A 19,213-nucleotide genomic window follows, 5' to 3' on the forward strand; every position below is an offset into this window, starting at 1 on the left:
ATTTTTACTCCTATGCAACCCTAGTCTCCACTGTTCCCCAAACTCAGTACGTCTAAATGGCTTTGTCCGGCACTCTTCAACTCACGTCACGTCTGCCATTCCTCTTTCACTCACCAATTGGAAAGCTGTACATTTCTCTCTACTGAGTCATGGGGGGGGACGGGGTGGGTAAGCAGTAAGTATGGGATGCCGGGAAAATCAGACATAAAGGAGGAAGTGTAGGGTTTGCAATGACATGCATTCAGGACTTACTTCTTAAGACCTGAGGGGTAATGCCCGCGCACACAGCTTTTCTTCCAAGTTCTGTATGTTACAGGTATAGAAACCATTAAGAACCAAGTCAGTCCTCCTCCTTCGATATCCATTCTATGACTTCAACAGTGCTCCTACATTTACTGGGGTCCAAAACCAGGGTGGCAAAATACATTCAGTTCAAAGACTTAATGCTTCTTAACTCAACGTTAAGCCCAAACCCCGAGAATCCACTAATGACAAGTAAGTAGAGGGGTGTGATCAGTTTTTAAAATACAGATGAAATTCACATGCACAGGTCCCTTGTACCCAAATCAGCATTGTTTCTTTTTCCTTCATATAGAAGTCACATGAATTTGGGATCCCCGATCTGAGTGACAGCACTTTGCGTTTCCAGTGGGGTCTATATAAACAGTTTCCTTTCACTGTGACAGAATCCTCAGTCGGCAAATAAAAACAAACTCGCATGAAACCGCAATACTGAGACCACCTTAGAGCTTAAGACGATTTTTTAAGAAAAAAAATACTGGCACAAAATTTAATAAAATAAAATTTTAACACAAAAACAGTTTTGGCCCCTCCCCACTGAAGTCTATCTTTGTTTTGAAAGTAGAGTAAAAGGTAAATAGTCCTTGGTTTTTAGTGCATCCCCCAAACAAAATGTTTTATCCCACCTCCCTCTTTTTTGCCCTCCCAGACCTAAAAACAAAAGCAAATAAATTGTCTCTCATGGGTCTCATGACTCCTGACGTGTCAACTTCTTTTGCTAATAGGTCCACCACTCGAGACGCATTGTTTTCACGGATGAGTTTTAAAAGTAATGGGACACATTAGTCTCCTCCCTTAAGCCAGATTCTTCAAGCTTCTTAAGAAGACCCTTCTCTCTGTCCTGAAAATTTGCTCAAGAATTTCTTGTCCCCCCCCACCCCTCAAGTCCTGGCCGTCCTTTTCCAACTGCGCACAATTGATTATAGCTGCAGCCCACTTAGCGCCCACCCCTGAATGTAAAAAAATGAGTTCTGGAAAATTAAAAATAGAATAACAATTAAAAATTAAGAGTCCGACCGACGTGGTTGTTCTTCGAAATGTCTCAGCAGAGGTGCCCCGACCCCTTTGGTGTCCGTCACTCGTCGGCATCGGGCTTGACGTCCAGCATGGCGTGGAGTTCCTCGGGCGTGTACCCGAGGAGGCTCTGCAAATCACACACGAAGCGGTACACATAGCGTTTGCCCGCCGTCTTGTGGATGATGTTTTTGTCATAATAGTAGCGGAGGCCGCGGCTCAGTTTCTCATAATTCATCTTAGGTTTGTTTTTTCCTTTTTCCCCATCTCCTGGCCACCTGAAATTAAAGGACAAGGGGTGAACACCTACAGAATATTCCAAAGAGACGTGTTTATATGCCTCCATATGTACTCATGGGGACCCATGACGTTCGAGTAGGACCGATGGAGATTCCCGCGCACCGAAGATCTTTTTTTCTGACCCGTCTCTTCTAAATTCCCCCTTTCAAGAGCTGGGCAACAATGGTGATCAAGTTGATTCTTTAAATTAATGAAAATCAACCGACCCTGTATCTCTATGTGATAGAGTTACCTGATACTGAAGGGAAGAAAAGACAAACAACACTAGAGACTCTCCTTTCCTTATGTTACTGGCAGAGTGTCCTTGCTTTGAAAGCGTGAAATTTAACGTGAGCAACTGGAGCAGAACTAAGCTGCCTTTCATCCAGAGGACACCTGCTTTTCATCCACAGGAAGCCTTTTTCCTGTACTGGGGCACCATTATCTACGGGGGCACCATGTCTCATGTCTGCCGGGACACAGCTATCGTCTCTCTTCTTCAGCATCTTTGATTCTCTCTTGATGTGGGCCCAGAGCAAGCACTCAATATGCACTTGTCGAATAAAATAGTGAATGGAGTGAATGAACTGTAGTAATCCTCGAACACCTCTTGAATTGTCCCACCCCTTCCAGATTCACAGAACCACAGGGCCAGAACACATGCTAAGACATATTTATGAAGGGTCTGCTATGTGCCAGGCACCCTTTGTGCATCGTATCTGTGAGTCCTGGAAAGCAAGTGGGCATTGTGGGTATTTTCTCTATTTTCCAAATGATACCACTAAGGCTCAGGCAGGCTACATAACTGGCCTGACCGAGGTCACGAAGTACCCGGGGGCAGAGGTGGGACTGGAATCCTAGGACAGGTCATGCAGGCCCACATAACCACTTTCCAGAGTTCACCTTCCTCCCCTTCAACAGGAGTCCTCACAAGTCGATTCCTTCATACCTCATCTGGATCAGAAAGCTTGAATTCCCAGCCATCTCCGGTCCAGCTGATAAAAGACTGACAGGATTTATCAGTGAGTAATTCCAGAAGAAACTGCCACAGCTGGATTGGTCCACTGCCTGGAAACACAAGGCATTGTGAATCATTACACCAGATGCTCAGCACTGCCAGCAATGAATCCCATTTTACGTGTCCCTCTTGCCTCCTCTCCAGTCCATCCAGCCTAGAGAGAATGGAGGCAACATATAGCACAAGTGTTGGAGGAGGTGCTAAGAGTTCAAATGGACTGAAAGGTGAAAAACTTTCTATCAAAAACAAACAAACAAACAAACACAAAAAACCACACATAGTATACCATGGTCTTATCAATCTCATCTTGATTGGCTTAAAGGTCAGTCCATTTTTGTTGCTACACAAACTCTAGAAAGAAAATACTGGATCTATCCTCTGAGATATCCTCAGGCAGCACAATCTTCTCTGCCTTCAAGAACCAAGTCATTATTTTTGCCTTAATTCGTAATAAGGATATTAACTAAGGAATATCTTTGCCAGTACTAATCTGAAGTCAGAGCTCATAAACACTTCTCTGTATCTGAGAGCTCTTGGCCCCTGATTTGTAAGTGACAAGGATTGCTACCCTGGGGCCATCTAACAAGGACACAGAAGTTAGATATTCTTTAGTCATAAGGTCATAATATTCTCCACCACCATCCTGTTCCTCCAGGCCACTGGCAGGCACCCAAACTAAGAAAAGAGAACATCATTACTTTGTAAGTGATTAACCTGCCACCCACGAAATCCTCACAGGTGAGGTGAGGACTGTCTCAGAAATTCCTCATGGGTTCACTATATTCTAACTTAAATTTTTTTTAATGTTTATATATTTTTGAAGGGGAGAGAGAGAGAGGGGGGGGAGAGAGAGAGAGAGAGAGAGAGAGAGAGAGAGACAGCATGAGCGGGGAGGGGCAGACAAGGAGGGAGACACAGAATCCGAAGGGGGCTCCAGGCTCCGAGCTGTCAGCACAGAGCCTGACACAGGGCTCGAACTCATGAGCTGTGAGATCATGACCTGAGCTGAAGTCGGACGCTTAACCGACTGAGCTACCCAGGTGCCCCATAGTATACTCTAACTTAAACACACACACACACACACACACACACACACACACACCCCTCTTATCTTAGCCATCAACACTGCCAAGATCTTAGTTCTATCAAAAGCCAAGGCATACTCTGATACTCAATTTATCTTACGCTAAAGGACTTCTGCTAATAGATTTCCTTTTAAGATCACTTTCTATTCAGATATGACAATGCTGCCAGTGATTCCTATCTAATTTATGGGTGTAGCCAGAGAAACAGATATGGGTTCAATTGTCTCTGCTGCTTGTTATATGTCTACACTCACAACACCATCTTAGAAGCCATCTGGCAGAGCAGGGCTGGGAAAGACCCAGTCTGTGCAGATGAAGGAAGCCAGGAACACTCTAACTCACACAGAAAAACTTGACTTTCTAAGGCCCTCATCCTTAATCTGAGCTTCAGATTCATCTGATCCAAAGTAAAGTGAGATTCAATAGAAAACAAGCTTTAGGTTCTCTCTGTCAAAAAAGGCAACGTTCTTTATGATCTAGAAGGGTGATCTCTTGTTATGTGTGTGTTCACACACATCATTTTGCTTACTCCTAAACTCCGTCCCCCAGCTCTCTCTATAGGCGAGGCACAACAGGTCTTACTATTTCCACCCTATTAAGGCAGAGAAAGAAAAATGCTCAAGAAAGCGATATGACTTTGCTCCAGGGCACAGTGAGAAAATGGTGGTGTGGGGTCTAACGCCCTGGCCTGCAGACTCACTCCAAGTACCAAGGCGACAGCGACTGGCATGGACTGTTATTAAGCAACCAAAGAAAGGGCCACCCCCACCGCCCCCCACCCCAGTAACGGCCTGCGGGGGGCGAGTCTCGGTGTCCTCAGCACAGCCCAGGCTAAATATGGAAGATGGAACAGCTCTGCCTTATCCTTCCAAGAATGCACCTGGAGCTCTTTAAAACCATCCTGCAAGTAACACCTTATGCCCGTTCTAGAATACAATGACTCAGTGGGCCCTACAAAATAACCAGACGTTCAAAGAAACAGCCCAGAGTGTGACACTGGTAAAGCCTTAGCCTCTCCTGGTTCCCTGTGCTGTTAAAACACCATTTCGGATGCAACTCAGACACACTGGCAACTTTCTTGGGAGGGGAGTTCAAGTTACCGGCTACCGCTGCCTGCCTGGGCTCACGGGCTGCTGAGATGTGACATTATACGAGGAATCCGTTGAGAAGCCATCCTGGTGGACAGGCATTAAGTGAACAAACCTCTGTTAAGAAATGCTATGGAATTTCTGGCAGTGAAGAACTTCAGAATCCTTGCAAAAGAACAGATTTCTGGAAGAGGTGCAGAATGGCTCCATACCCAACAGGACACCGCTGTCTTCCTCTTATTTTGAAGAGAGACATAACAAAGGAAAAGTCAACTACTCCAAAGCTAGGCAAATGAGCCCTGGAGTCTGCAGCCCTCTCCTGGGCCAGACCCACACAATGGGGACACAAGACAGAGACAGGAGTTGCTTCGAGACCCTGGACAGAAAAAACTACAAGCGAGAGCTGTTACGCTGTTGCACACCTACTATGCACGATACTACGTTTGCTGCATTATGCTGATCTCATTTATTCCTTACAATCACTCGAGGGAGTAGATACTATTACCGAATTTGCTTTTACCATTCTTACGACAGGGAAAACTGCTACACTGTGCGGCTTGTGTCCACTGGCCTTGTCCAAGGCCATTCAGAAGTAAAATGGCCGTGAGTGGAACCCAGGCAGTCTGGCACTCCAAACCCCTTTGCCTCGGCACTGCTTTGCCATTAGACAAAACAACCCAGAGGCTGGCATCTAATCAGCCTGGCTGGTTGAGGTGACCACATGATAACATAGCTTTTAAAAATATATATATATATATATATGTCTTCCTCACCTCTCACGGCAGACACAAGACACTGGACGGCCAGTGGTTCTCCAGACGATCTGACCATTGGTGACCTTGGTGTTCACCTCCACAGGTGGTATTTCCAGCCCAGTGAGTCAGCCCCCCTCCCGGTAACTATTAGGCTAATGTTACTTCACTATCCCTCCCTCCCTCGGTCGCCTCCAAACCTCTTTCACACTGCTCATCTTAACATCCCTTTGGGGAGTGAAGGGCCAGTCACACCAAGCTGAGGAAGGGAAAGGAAGGACATACCAGGATACTTCTACCCAGGCAAGTCCTAGTCATTGGCAGAGAGCCGCTAGCCTGTTCCAGGTCCCAGAGAACATACCACAGTCCCTTGCCCTTGAGATGGGGCAGCCAGAAAGTGCAAAGGGGGAGTTTAAGTCATGTCGGTGGAACCAGCTCAGAGGCAGGGATGTCAGACAGAATTATTATTGCTGTTTTTCCTGGCAGGGCCATTTCCCGAATTGAAATGTCAGAGGCGCGGGTTCTATATGCCTGCTCCAGCTCTTTCTCTGTGTGCATTTGACCCCCGTCTGCATATAACGGCCGGGTTGGGTGGTGAGCAGGGTATATTCTTATCCGCGGGTCTCCTCTTTTGCTCATTGTCAATTTTCCTCTGTTCACAAGGAATACAAAACTGACACATTTAGGAACGCGGAGCCCAGGTCGTAGGGGAGGGGCTCTCAAACTTCTCTTTTGTCTTTACCCTAAAGGGAAGAAGGGAGCGTAAAGAGGTAAACCAGATGTCTAACAACAGCACAGACACTCGAATGAGGAGAAATGTCTCTGGGGGACGTCACAGCAAGGAAGTCAAGACAGGGTGATGTCAGCTCAAGCCTCCTTCCCCCGACTCTGGGAGAAAGATCGTATAAGCCCACCCAGCACTGATAGGCACACACAGCCTTCTCGCCGTGGCTTTCCTGGAGTGGCTGTTTCCCCCTTCGGAAGGCTCTCGCGTGGTACCAAACGAAAGGAATCCAGGAGACCCCACCCACCCACCCACCCCCCGCAAGGTTCCTCCTGTTTGCTGATTCCCAAACTGCCCTTTGGTTGCGGGGAGCCATAAAGAGGAAGGACGTGGAATTATTCTTCCGGTTAGAAACGCCTGGTCAGGGCAAGCATTCTGGTCTCGGGTGGCGGGGGGGGGGGGGGGGGGGGTTCGTTCCCTGGCCGGAACCAGCAGCCAGACTTAACACAGGAGCTTGCTTCCACAACCACGTGTCACCTTCATTTCAGATCTGGGCAGGCACAGCAGGGCCACCTGAGGGAAGCACACCGCAGGGAGGCAGCTCTAGGGCTGGAATGCATGGTGGCCCCCTGCCAAGAGCATCCACATCTAGGCCCTGGGGAACTGCTGAGGCCCCACAATGGTTGAAATGCTGCAAGGAGGCCAGCGCTCCCAGAGACACATCTCCCACAGGACATTTCTGTATTGCTTAGCATAGCTCTGCCCCATCTTGCACCTCCTCTCACCCCGGGCCCAGCCCCATCCACCCACCCAACTCGAAGGTGCTCCCAGTGACCTCTGTCCCAGGGAGCAGAGGATGGTGCTAAGAATAGTACCAGTCATGGGAAGGGGGAGTTCACAGACTCAATGTGACTCACAATGGTGTCCCTGTCTGGGGCCCCCAAGGCAGTCAACGGCGTCCTTCACCATGCTGCCCTGGGGTGTCACACATCAGGAATCCGGTGGCATCACTGGGAAACTATGCTTCTCAAGTAGAGACTCTCAGCCACAACAACAGAGGGGTCCCTGTTAGAAGGGAGGCTCTCGGCAAAGAAGTGCAGGAGGGAGGGCCCCACACACGCTCTCGCTGGGCCTGCACACCCCCCAGCTCCCTCGCTGGCTGCAGCAGGGGGATTTCCTCAGTTCCTCACACTGCTTTGTTCTTCTCAGCTTCTGGGCCAGAGGAAGGTACAACAGTGACAGTCCTGATGTGAAGAATGTGATACGATCTTCGAAGCAGAGGTATCAGGTGGGAACCCTCAAGGCTTACTTCAAATCCAAGGCGCCAATCTACAATTTTTTGAGGTACAGCTTCGAGTAAATTCCTACTCATTCTGGTGATGTGTTAAGTCCCTTCTCCTTGTCTAGGAACTGGAAGGCCTGCCACGTATCTTGATGAGGGCTGGTTGTTAAAAATCCCCTTCTATTTATGTCGTTGTCGTTGTTGTTGTTGTTCCCTTACTCTGAGTCTAAGAAGTGAGCAACTGCAATTTTTTTAAATGTTTATTTGTTTTTGATAAAGAGAGAGACGTAGCATGAGCGGGGGGGAGGGGCAGCACGAGGGGGGAGACACAGAATCCCAAGCAGGTTCCAGGCTCCGAGCCTGACATCACAGAGCCCGACAACGGGGCTCGAACTCACAAACCTCGAGATCACGACCTGAAGTCAGACATTTCACCGACCGAACCACCCAGGCGCCCCAAGAAGTGAGCGACTTAGATATACGGCAGTGGGCTAGGACCAAATTTCAGTAAGATTCTCCTGGTAACAATGCCTTCCATTTGCCAATCTGTCAGTCGATTTCTTCGCACTTTCTAGCTTTGGGGGCTATCTGCCCAACGGACTCACTGCTAGCGAACAGGGCCCAGGATAGGACTTGAGTTTTTCCTTTTCATTGCCACCGCAAGGTCTCACCCTGTCATCTGCGCCCCAGCACGAGGCTGACATATCAGAGCTGATTTCCATGCAGACAGAGGTCAACACAGAGCAGTCGCTCTGTCTGGTACCCGTCCATTATGGTGTATTTATACCAAGGCCGTCAGCTCCAGGCCCATCTCTCTCATCACTAGAATATATGCTCTGAGGACACACACTGTGCTTCTTCACTGCTGCAATCCCAAGCCTAGATGGTGCCTCACCGGCAAATACCGACAACCAAAAAGCTACCTGCTGCCGAATGACCCCAGTTGTTGGCTCGCTGTGCGCACGGACTACCCCTCGTTGATCCTTATTTTCTCGATGGCAGGTATGGCTTCTCAGACCAGCGCTCAGGAAACATTTACTGACTTGTACTGCTCAAACCATCGTCCTCTGAAGAAAGGGGTAAGGATCTTAAAAACCACCCCACCTGCTTCTCTCTATTAAACCAGATCTGGGACTAATCAACATGAGTGACTCCCGGGCTGTTTCATCAACATGTTCCCCAAAATAAAAACGACCACACCGCCTGCCCTTTGGGGATTGATTTGCTACTTTGAGAAGTTAATCTCTTCAGCTTGACTCTAAAAGTCAAATCAAATACCTCAGTGTGGGCAGGACACCACATTTATTTTAACCTATGAAACTCTCATGGTTGGTCACCCTTGCAAAAGGGCAGACTCTGCCCTAAGAACACACATCTGGCAGGTGGTCCTAAAACAGAGGAACGGGCCTGATGGGCCCCTCCCTTCCACCCAGGTGTCTCTACCCACAGCCAAACGATGATGGCAAAAACAGAACCCTCAAATCCAGAAATGACCCATCTGTTCACAAGTCTTATCTTCCTCTCCTACTACTGCAAAGGTGCCCACCTCTGGCAGCAGACGGGGTGACCCCAGAGCCTAAGCATCACACCCCTTCCTGTCAACCCCCTTCTAAGCTCTCGTTCATGAAAGATTCCAAAATGTCTCTATTTCTACGAAGTCCTTACGAAATGAAGTTGAGGAATGACCAGGAAACATCCTGACAGTTTCTTGCTCTCTGGACCCAACGCCACCTGAGGCAGCAGACATCTTCTGCCTGAGGATGAGTAACTGCTGGGCAGTTTGACAATCAAAGCACCGGGAAGATTTTTAAAAGAAAAGGAAGGGCAGAGATTGCTTGATATTTTGGCTTGGCTTTCTGTCCAAAAAAGGTATCTTTTCCCCTTTTTTTTTCTGAGTTACGCCCATCTCTTGCCCCCCAACCCCAACCCTATCGCATCTCACCTCCAACATGATCTAGATATGGTACGTTCTATAACTCGCCAACAATGCCTTGGTTTAATGAATCACATGTTCTATCAGTGAGTTCCCATATCAGTGCCTAGAAACTCAAGGACAACAGTTGGGGGATATAAATTCTAATAATTCAATGCACAGCCACAAAGAACACTCTCTGACAGGGGCTGGAAAAACACACTCCACGAACATAACGTACAATAACTCCGTGAACTTTATTGCTGAAAGAGCCAGTACCTAACAATGGAAGCAAGTTAGAAAACCGCTCTCAAATCAATTAAAACCAGCCTTTGATGTCAAGTCCATGTCTCTGGCACGTGAGACCAAAAGAAAGGAGAATTTCAAAAAATTAAAAACAGACAAACGTGTCAGGCGGTGGCGAACCGAGAGAGGAGAGCAGAGAGCATCCTACGAAATTAAAAAATACATAACATATGCCCATGGGATGCCCCAAGTGGGGAGTTCAAGCATTCGGCACTTCCCTGATTCACTGCACGATCTTATGCAACTAACTGAACCTCTCTGGGCTTACTTTTCCCATCTCTAAAATGGAAACAGCTATCCCTGCTCCTCCCTACTTTATAAAGACATAAATTAAGTTCCTGTTATTAAGAAATATAGAAATATAAATACACACACATATTATGTATGTACATAAAGAGGTGACCATAATACTGAACAGTTTGGGAACAATATAAAACACAACAGTGGAATTAAACAGAAGAACAACACAGCAGAAGATATAGATATAGATATAGATATAGATATAGATATAGATATAGATAGATATATTTATAGTTAATTTTTTACTTTGTGAGAGAGCACATGCTCACATGAGCAGGGAAGGGGCAGAGAGAGACAGAGAGAGAATCCGAAGCAATCCCAAGAGAATCCCAAGTGGGGACTCGAACCCACGAACAGTGAGATCATGACCTGAGCCAATACCAAGAGTCTGACGCTTAGCTGACTAAGCTACCCTGGGTTCCCCTAGAACATATATTTTTAAAAACAGACTTTTCAGAGAAAGACAAGCAAAAAAGATGAAATTAATAAAACACACACACACACACACACACACACACACACAGCAAAGCACAAGATAAAATTCAACTATTCTTCCGAGAATTAAACCGGCCTTTTACATGGCAAGCTTGGAAAAGGAGGAAGCGGCAGGCTGAAAGGAAGGTTCAAGTATATAAATGCGTGATTTTTAAAAGATACTGCACATGAGAACAACCCGTGAAGATTTGCTAAAGTTAGGGATTACTCTGTGAAGTTCTTGCTCTGATTCAAAGTAGGTGCACACAGACAAGAGCAGATGCATACTGCTTTGCAAGTGAAAGTATCACACACATTTATGGTTTGGGGAAATCTTGGCCACAGACAGACTTAGATCCTCTTTCCCCCAGTGTGCTTTTTTTCCCTAATCATTTATGCTCCTCACAAAGCACGCTCCGCCTACTTATTTTGTAGGGCTGACCTAGGAATTCAGCAGCATTGCCCACAGATGTCGGTGGGTCGGACCCGGAGGCGGATCTCATGAGCATGACCTGAAGGTAAAGCAGAAAGTCCTGTCCAGCTCATCCATGTGCAAGACAGACCGGGGGGCAAGCCGAGGTGGCTGGCCACAGGTCTGCCGGGCCGCCCCACCTGGAACAGACGTCGGCGAGGCTCCTGGGCGAGTCTGTCTCGGTCCTGAGAACGAGACAGTCACACGCTTTAGGGTGTAGAGGAAAGACCCTTGTTTTTGCTTGGGCTCCTCACACCTGCATGTGCTCAAGTACACCTGCGTGGGGGTGGAAGGAGAAAGGAGACGGGTCTTCTCTTAAAGGGGCCGCCTATATTCAAATACAGCCACTCCTGCCACCAGACCCAAGGGCCCTGACCATACTCGACCCACCGCTCACACACAGACTCGGACACAGAGAGGGGGAAGCTCGAGTCAGGAAGTGGGTTATTCAGAGCTTTTCCTCCTGATGTCTTCTAGGTAACGGACTCTTTTACGAAGTCCCCAGAAACAGGCTGGGTTTGGATTTGAGGGTACGGGGTGAGAATCTTGTTAGAAACCCAAGAGACGCTTTGTGGGACCAATGCAAACGTCAAAAGAAAATGCCTCCCGAATGATGTATCTGGGCAACAGGAAGAAAGAAAGGTGTGCTCACTGATGAGGATTAGAACACAGAATTGGAGGAGTCGGGCGCCCGCGCTTCTCAGGGGGCGGAGGGCAATCTCTGGAACTTATTCTCTCCTAGCAGCAAAGCCCCCCCCCCCCCCCCCCCCGCGTGTCCAGGATGCGACGAAATGACCGGCTAAGTCTGTTAGAATTCTCGGGGAGGTGAGCTAGACCCCAAGGGACCATCGAAGCACCGAATTTTTCAATTCTATCCAGCAATCAACCACCGAACGCCCCTCAGATGTAAGGTGTGGTAGCCAGACCGGGTTGGGTAGCAAACAGAACGTGAACAACAGTGAGGAGGTAGACAAAGGAACGCATTTTGTTCCGCCATCGTGTGATGGGCTGTGTCCTACCTACGCCTTGCCTTTAAAGAAGAAAGGACCGAGAGCCTCGCCTTGAGGGGCCCTGCCCGAGAAACTGCACCCACCTCGGCTCTGAATGTCAACCACCTCCACAGAGCTGCACCCTGCGAGCACCTCTCCAGCGAGGAGCGCCCTGGCCTCCCGTCAACGTTTCACATTCACTCACTCAGGACCACTTTCACTCTTGTGATTCTCAGGGAGAGGTGAGTCACACAGAAGACAATGCCATTTTGGCTTTGTTGAGGGCAACAACAGGCACAGAGCTCTGAAGCCTATCGTGGGCCACCAAGAGCACCGGGACCGTGGCCTTGAGTCCTGCCGCGCTGGCCTACCCGACAACCCGTGTTCGTCGGGGGGGGCTGATGTGGCCGGTCAGCAGACCTGCGGCGGCCGTGACGAGGTGCTACTCAGACCTCCGACTGCAGGCAGCAGGACTGATGGGATCCATGTCCCCGCTGAGGCCACACTACCTGGGGCCGCTCCCCAGAGGCATGAGGTTCATTCCTGGGGGACACAGAGCTGCTCCGCTGGGCGACTCTGGCATGAGGATTCCCCAGGAGTCCGACCAGACTTTTCTTGGCACTGAGCCGCTCATGGAGGCTCTTCCCCACCCAAATCCGCCCTCCCTCCCTCCTTTTACAGGTGTCAGACCTGCAGCCTGGTCTAAAAGCTCCCCGGCCTTCCCGTGCTGTCCCCCACTTTGTCCTTCATGGACCTCCCTCACACACCAAGACATTTCTTGCAAGTCTAATCCCGTCTTGACATCTACATCTTAGCAGACCCAGAATGACACTAACCCGGCCACTAAGAGTGGATCTCTTCCTACTAATCGCCCGACACCGTGAAAAACTTTGAAAGGCATCTTCTTTGTGGTTTTCTAGGCGACGTTGGGCTAGACCTCTTTCCCCCCTCTGAACTTCGATTCCCTCATTCGTACAGTGAGACTCACAGAACCTACCTGGTGCGGTGGTTGGTGACAGTTCAAAAAAGGTAATGTCCATGAAAGAGGCGAGTGCACAGTAGGAGCTTAGCACAGGTGGTTTGAGCTGAATGGTCAGAATGACCTAATCTGATATTAAGTATCTTTTGTGCCCTAAGTCACTGCCACCAATTACTGGAATTCTCTAAATAAAATACATTAACCTCTGGCCTCAAGGAATACAGAATTACACCGGAAAGACAAAAGTTGCAGGATGATATGGAACAGTGGTAACCCGCTATGTACCTAGCAAGGCTTCTGGACGCTTTCCCCAAACGATTCCTTCCATCCTCACAACCGTCCTATGAGACCATAACTATTACTGCTACCATTTCGCAGATGAGAAAACGGAGGTACAGGGACGTCTGCTTGCCTGAGGTCACACACGGTCAGTGGCAAAGCTGGCACACACGCAGGCCGACCGGCGGCCGAGTCCAGCTCTTGACGTCTCCATGAAACATAACCAGGGCTTAAACAGCCTAGGAAGGCCTCCCTCTTGGGCGTTTTGCCTGGACTGAAATGGGAAGGCATTCCCAAGTGACAGACCTACCAACCTGGGGGTGTCACATGGAAGTCGCCTTAGGGAGAAACGGAAGGGGTACAGCTGCTCTTGAACTGAGTCTCTATACCAAGGAACCACTCACTGCTCATGCTCCAGAGCAGTGAAGGCCATCCAAGGAAAAGAGAAAGATGCCAAGGGGCAAAAGCAGGAATCTTTGGGACGCCTGGCAGGGCCTTTCCCAACAGAAGCTGCGGGGAGTTTCCAAGGCCTGTTGGTTGAAGGCAACGAGGACCTGTGTGGATGCCTCAGCAGCGTGCTGGCTGACTTCTGCTCAGTGGAAACATTTTACTTCAAAGACCAAAAAGGTGGAGCCTCAAACTGGAGACAGAGCAGGAATTCCAGAACAGTCACCACCCAATTCCATCATTTGTAGTTAGCTTTTGTTAAAGAAACAGGGACCCACAAAATCGGAGACTTCGGGACTCCTCCAAAACGGGCAGGGGGGGCCGTCCCCAAAACAGAGGGGTCAACTTGCAAGTCGCCTGCCACCCAAAATCCAGGTACCCGCTCGGCCTCGGGTAGCTGGGGACGGCACCAGGGACTGGGGCACACCGTGTGAAGGGTAAATGGGCAAAGACAGCTTGCAAGGTATTACTGCAGCTGAATCAAGACGAGGAGGTGGCTCAGTCAGCTGTGGCCTTCATCAACAACGAGCGGAAACAGGGAGCCTCCCTTTCCACGTTTTTTTTTAAAGACATTTAGAAAAAAAGAAAATTAATAATGAAGCCGAATCCCGCTCCCCTGTGATCCTTTTCTACTCGTGTCAGATGATTACGAAGAACTACCACAAAGTGAATCAGGGGGCAGAAGCAGGAAAAGGGCCCTGCAGACCAGAGAAAGGGACCTCTCTCATCCAGTTCAAATTTCCCAAGGAGTTTCCCTCCCCCATGACCCACGGTGTTTCCCCGTCAGTCTCCTAAACTGAGCGGCATGTTAACCCATTACTCCAGGGAGATCCCTCCCCCCAAACCATTCCACGCACCCCTCCCCCAACCCAGGACCCACCGCGAAACACAGCACAGAGAATCAGAATCCTGCCCGGCTTCTGAGATGCTGGCTGGCAGCAATGCCCCGCTTTAGGCCAAGGGGGGGTGTCTGCCTGGCTTCCTGCAACCTGCTCATCACAGGGCCTCTGAACCGGAAAGGGGAGACACTCTCTGTTGCTGCCTTTCTCATTTCTGAGCTCGCTTCCTCCTGCCCATTCAGGTGCTACCCAAGGATGCTCTACACTGAGACTGTGGTTGGCCGCCTGCAAGCCTGCGGGCCAGCTCCAGCGTTGCCTGCCCCCAGAACCTCAGGGCACCTGGAGAAGGCAGTCACTGCCCGAAATGGGGACCAGAGTTCTATATTCAAGTCCACAAGTTGTTTCTTCTCACCTACAGCCCATGCACACACTCTTACACTGATGGCCTTCACCCAGAGACTATATTCCAGAGCGTGGCTTCGGTAGTTATCCCTCCCCTGACCCCCAAATTAAAAAGCTCTATGCTGTTCCTAATAACATACCCGTCTGGATTCAGAATTGTAGAAATCTCCCGCACAAAGTCCCGCCGCACTAGGAATTTGCTTTGGTGACCCCTCTCCCCTTTCCTTATCGGTAACTTGGGCTTATACCAAAGGTTTCCTAGGTTGCTGTTTGTACCTGAGTACCTTGAGATTGTTTTGCAATCCCGTTTTCCTTCAGAAAACTCCGATTTCAGGTAACACTGCCAAATCTCGGGTTTCATTCTGAATTGAAGGGCTTTGAAGCACTTCCTTTTGCAGTGAAGTTGTTTATTTTCAAAAACACGTTTTAGCAGTAGCTTTGGGTTACTGAACCCTAAAACTTAACTGTGAGCCAGAACGCCAAGGTTCTGGGCTTGGCCTAGGGACTTTCTTACTGTATGACTCTAGACTGGCTCCAGGGCCATCTGTGACATGGCAAGAAGTCTTTCAGTCCAGAAGCAGTTCGAGAGGGTTCCAGGGGAATGCACTGCATGGGGCTTCGTTTTCTACAAGACTAGTACTCCTGTTTTTGGTGATGTCTCACGCAAAAGTATTTGGAAGTTGAACTCCCGACAGTCCCACGTTTAGCCATAAGGAAAATGAGGGACCGTATTTTCACCAATCTGCAGAGCACTCCATCATTTCGTTACAGTTAATGAAACGAAAGTTAATGAACGGCTTTGGGCTCAGCCTTTTTCAGCCCTCAGGAAGAAAAAGAGACCTTAACCACTTCATTCACAATTGTAACTCTGGGTGGGGACATACCCAGGCACTGGACAAACAACAGCATTACCACCAGGCCTGCTCAAGAAGCACCAGTGATAGGAAGGGTGCCTTATCTGGCATAATGTCTGGCCATCCGGAATGAAGTTCGCTCAAAGGTGACCTACAGGCCAACGACTCTAGACTGAAGCCAAAGGCTAGCATTATGTCCTCCAAAGAGCCCCAACCCGTATACGTGCGGTGCTAAGTGGTAACAAGTGGGAGACGAGGTCTCTAATCTACTGTAGGAAAGCAACTGAGGTAAGCAATGAGTCTTCTCGTTCCTTAACATGGACAAGGACTGCAGGGGTGAGTGAGACAACTGGCACTTGAGGTTCAATTCGGGAGCTACTTCTGGGCACGTGGCAATGACGCGGTCACTTTTTGTGCCTCAGTTTCCTCATCTACAAAATGGGGCCAGAGGAAGAGGGAACGCTATTTGACAACACAGAATGCTCCTCTGTAGCTACTGCAATTGAAAAAATAATCAGAGACTGCTATGTTTTTCAGGGATCGGGGAAGCATTTTGCTTAGGTCTACCAAACAGATAGGAAAACACTGGGCCACTTCTCTCAGATTGTTTTGTAATTGGACGGGGTTCATAATGTATCTTCAAACAAGAGAAAATGGAGCTTTCTGATTGTATCAGTTTGATAACCGTAAGCAGTTCACAGTAAGGTAAGAAGGTACATTTTGGCGGAAGCCAGCGTTGCATTTGATGTATTCTTAACTCAGCTAACAGGCAGCCTTTCAAGCCACGTTATCTGCCCCCACATCTTGACCTAATTTAACAAGTTGCCATGGGAGCCCAGTGAAGGTTGATGCAATTTTCTTATCTTCGGAGGAAGAATGTAACAGTGCAAGAGAATGTGAAAATTCAGTTTCTAACTGATTTCCACACGTACAGTGCAGTAACTAAGACATCACATGAAGAAGTGAAATGCAGTCCTTTGAAGGTGATAGAGACAAAGACCCAAGCTCCCTGTGCGTAATGGCAGGGAAATGACTCTCTTCCCAGCTCGGAGGACGTATACATACACACTTTAGCTGAAGCCAAGTACTGGTGATGGAAACGAACACGGCTCCTCCTGTGTGGCCACACATACTCTGGAGTAACAGAATTTTAAGGGAATGAACAAAAAAGGAGAGAGAAAATAGGTGTGACTTTAACAGGCAAAAGAAAGTTTGCCAACACTCATACAACGCTTTCCGCTTGCCAAAGGCCTCTTCCAAACTTCAGCTCATCTTAACACGTCTGCATAAGGCCAGAGCCCCATCTCTAGGAATCCCAGGCACGTGCACGCCCTGTGGCTGGCGGAGGGGGCTGAACAGGTATGTTCCATCCCCTTCCCCATCCCCTAGAGTGGACCTGAAATGATACGGGACCACAATGAGCGGGCAAGGGCAAGGGAACCACCACAGAGCATTCGTTTGCAGTGTGGACAGATCTCCACCAAGCACTGAGCCCAGGAAAAATGTCCCCAAAATTTGGGCTGGCTCCCCCACACGCCTAACAAATCCTGACCTTCATGCAGACCACAGCAAGAAGAAAAAATCTAGTCCAAGTCTAAGGACAATTCTCATTACACGAATTCGACAAGATCATGAACCCTCAAGGGCTACTCCTGGCCCTTATCTGCACTCAACAGTGCTCAGAAACATTTGTTGGAACAACTGGTTTGTTACAACTGAGCTCCCAACCCACACCCCCCATGCTTAGTATCATGCCTAGCACTCCTTTGCTTCATTAACTGATTTAGTGCAATTACATTTGCCCAGATCTCCCACCACCAAGATAAGGATGAACACCTTCCACTTTACTAAAAGTAGAAAAGGGTACAAGGTAAATTTGCCTAAAATCACACAGTGTGGTAGAGCTGGGGGGCAGCCCAGGGGACTTCTGTTTTCTGGGCTATTGTTCTCACCACCATATGAGACAGGGTGAAAAGCTGTATCCCCAGCCATAAAGCAAAACTGGATGGTGAGATGCTTAAAACGTGCTTTTAAATGCAAGCGGCTGCTTTAGTCTTCGAGGCCTTTAACTGGCATTCACCTTCCCTCTTCTTCCACTCACTGGGTGTTATACTCCCTTAGAGAAAGAGAGGGAGAGAGACAGAGAAAAGAAGGAAGAAAGCAAGAGCACCTTTTAAAAACAACCCACTCAGGGGCGTCTGGGTGGCTCAGTCGGTTGAGCGTTCAACTCTTGATTTCAGCCCAGGTCATGATCCCAGGGTGTTGTGGGATTGAGCCCCATGTCAGGTTCTGTGCTGAGCGTGGAGCCTGCTCGGGATTCCCTCTCTTTGCCCCTCCCCCCTCTTGCACACATTCTCTCTTTCTCTAAAATAAAATAATTTTAAAAAATCCATCCAAATCAGGGGTGACGTCAGCCATAACTCAGACCTCCAGAGCACACCTGTATTTCTGCTGAAAGAACTTTCTGATGCTCCTATCTATTTGGCTCTGAGCTGGACTTCCAGGGAAGCCTCGCGGGCAGCAGGCTGATGCTGGGCTATCTTGATGGCAGCCCATGTCTCTAATTTGTATTTCACATTCATTCTGAATTCACAGTTCATCCCTTCCTGTCTCTCCCTGAAACAGGGACACTTGGAAAGATTCTCAGATAATTCTTTCGAGGTACTAAGATCATCTCAGTCAAAACCCTTTCAGTCACTCTTGTAGACTGTTAGCTCGGCAGGCTTCTCCCACACAGGAAATCCAATAACTAAGACACGTAACACTTTCAGAGGGGTTTCTATTAGAGGCGGAGATCGGGCTGCCACCCCTCCCAGAAACTCCTAGATCTGCGCAACGGCCAGAGATCCTGACCAGAATCTTATCCCATGAAGGGCGACGGAAACCATCAGGCTTTCTCTGGCCATAATCCAAACTTTAGAACTTAGGGGTCAGTTTCCTTAATCTCATTATCCACAAAACCACCCTCCCAAGCCAAGTTTTCATGATCACATACCTAGCTAAGACAGACTGATGAAAACTGCCATAGGAGAAACATTGACTGTAGATGCTGGTGGTGAGAAGGGTGATTATGCCAGAGAGAATACAGAAACACCTTCAGCGAGGGGAAACTAAGTTCAGGACTTGGTACCGGAAGTCAGGGTTGAGCTGAAGAAGGGCTGGCCTTTACATTCGGCAAATGGCAGAGCACGGATCTCCCCGCACTGCGAGAACAGAAGCAAGCGTGACCAGCTAGAGACCCCACCACCTCCCAAGCCCACACAGTCATGCTGGAGGTTCCTGGGTCTTTCCTTTCTCCTCCTAATTAAGCTGCATGACTCCCCACTCCTTCCTCAGTATCCAACTGGAGTCCGGGGCTTAAAATACCCAGGAGCTGAGACTACAGGAGCCAGCACTCTTATACACCTTGAAAGAGGCT

At 48.7% G+C, this 19,213-nt stretch overlaps 1 protein-coding gene and 1 long non-coding RNA gene across 3 annotated transcripts in view; one reads left to right on the forward strand and one right to left on the reverse strand.

Moving 5' to 3' along the window:
- Positions 1–360: 360 nt before the first annotated feature.
- Positions 361–19,213, reverse strand: part of ETS1 (ETS proto-oncogene 1, transcription factor) — a 129,703-nt gene continuing 110,850 nt past the window's right edge. Inside the window, 3 exon segments of the mRNA XM_023239297.2 lie at positions 361–1,567; positions 1,569–1,592; positions 2,543–2,661. Of these exon segments, the coding sequence (XP_023095065.1) occupies positions 1,376–1,567; positions 1,569–1,592; positions 2,543–2,661 (335 nt within the window). The 3' untranslated portion in view covers positions 361–1,375.
- On the forward strand, positions 7,912–18,010 carry LOC109491885. Of its 2 annotated transcripts, none has more exons than XR_002145460.3 (3): positions 7,912–9,411; positions 10,970–11,052; positions 11,484–18,010. It is a non-coding gene; the product is annotated as an uncharacterized LOC109491885 (long non-coding RNA). The 2 variants fall into 2 exon arrangements; XR_006586111.1 differs by having other exon boundaries at positions 14,782–18,010.

The sequence above is a fragment of the Felis catus genome, chromosome D1 (genome assembly GCF_018350175.1).
Source record: "Felis catus isolate Fca126 chromosome D1, F.catus_Fca126_mat1.0, whole genome shotgun sequence".
Lineage (NCBI taxonomy): Eukaryota > Metazoa > Chordata > Mammalia > Carnivora > Felidae > Felis > Felis catus.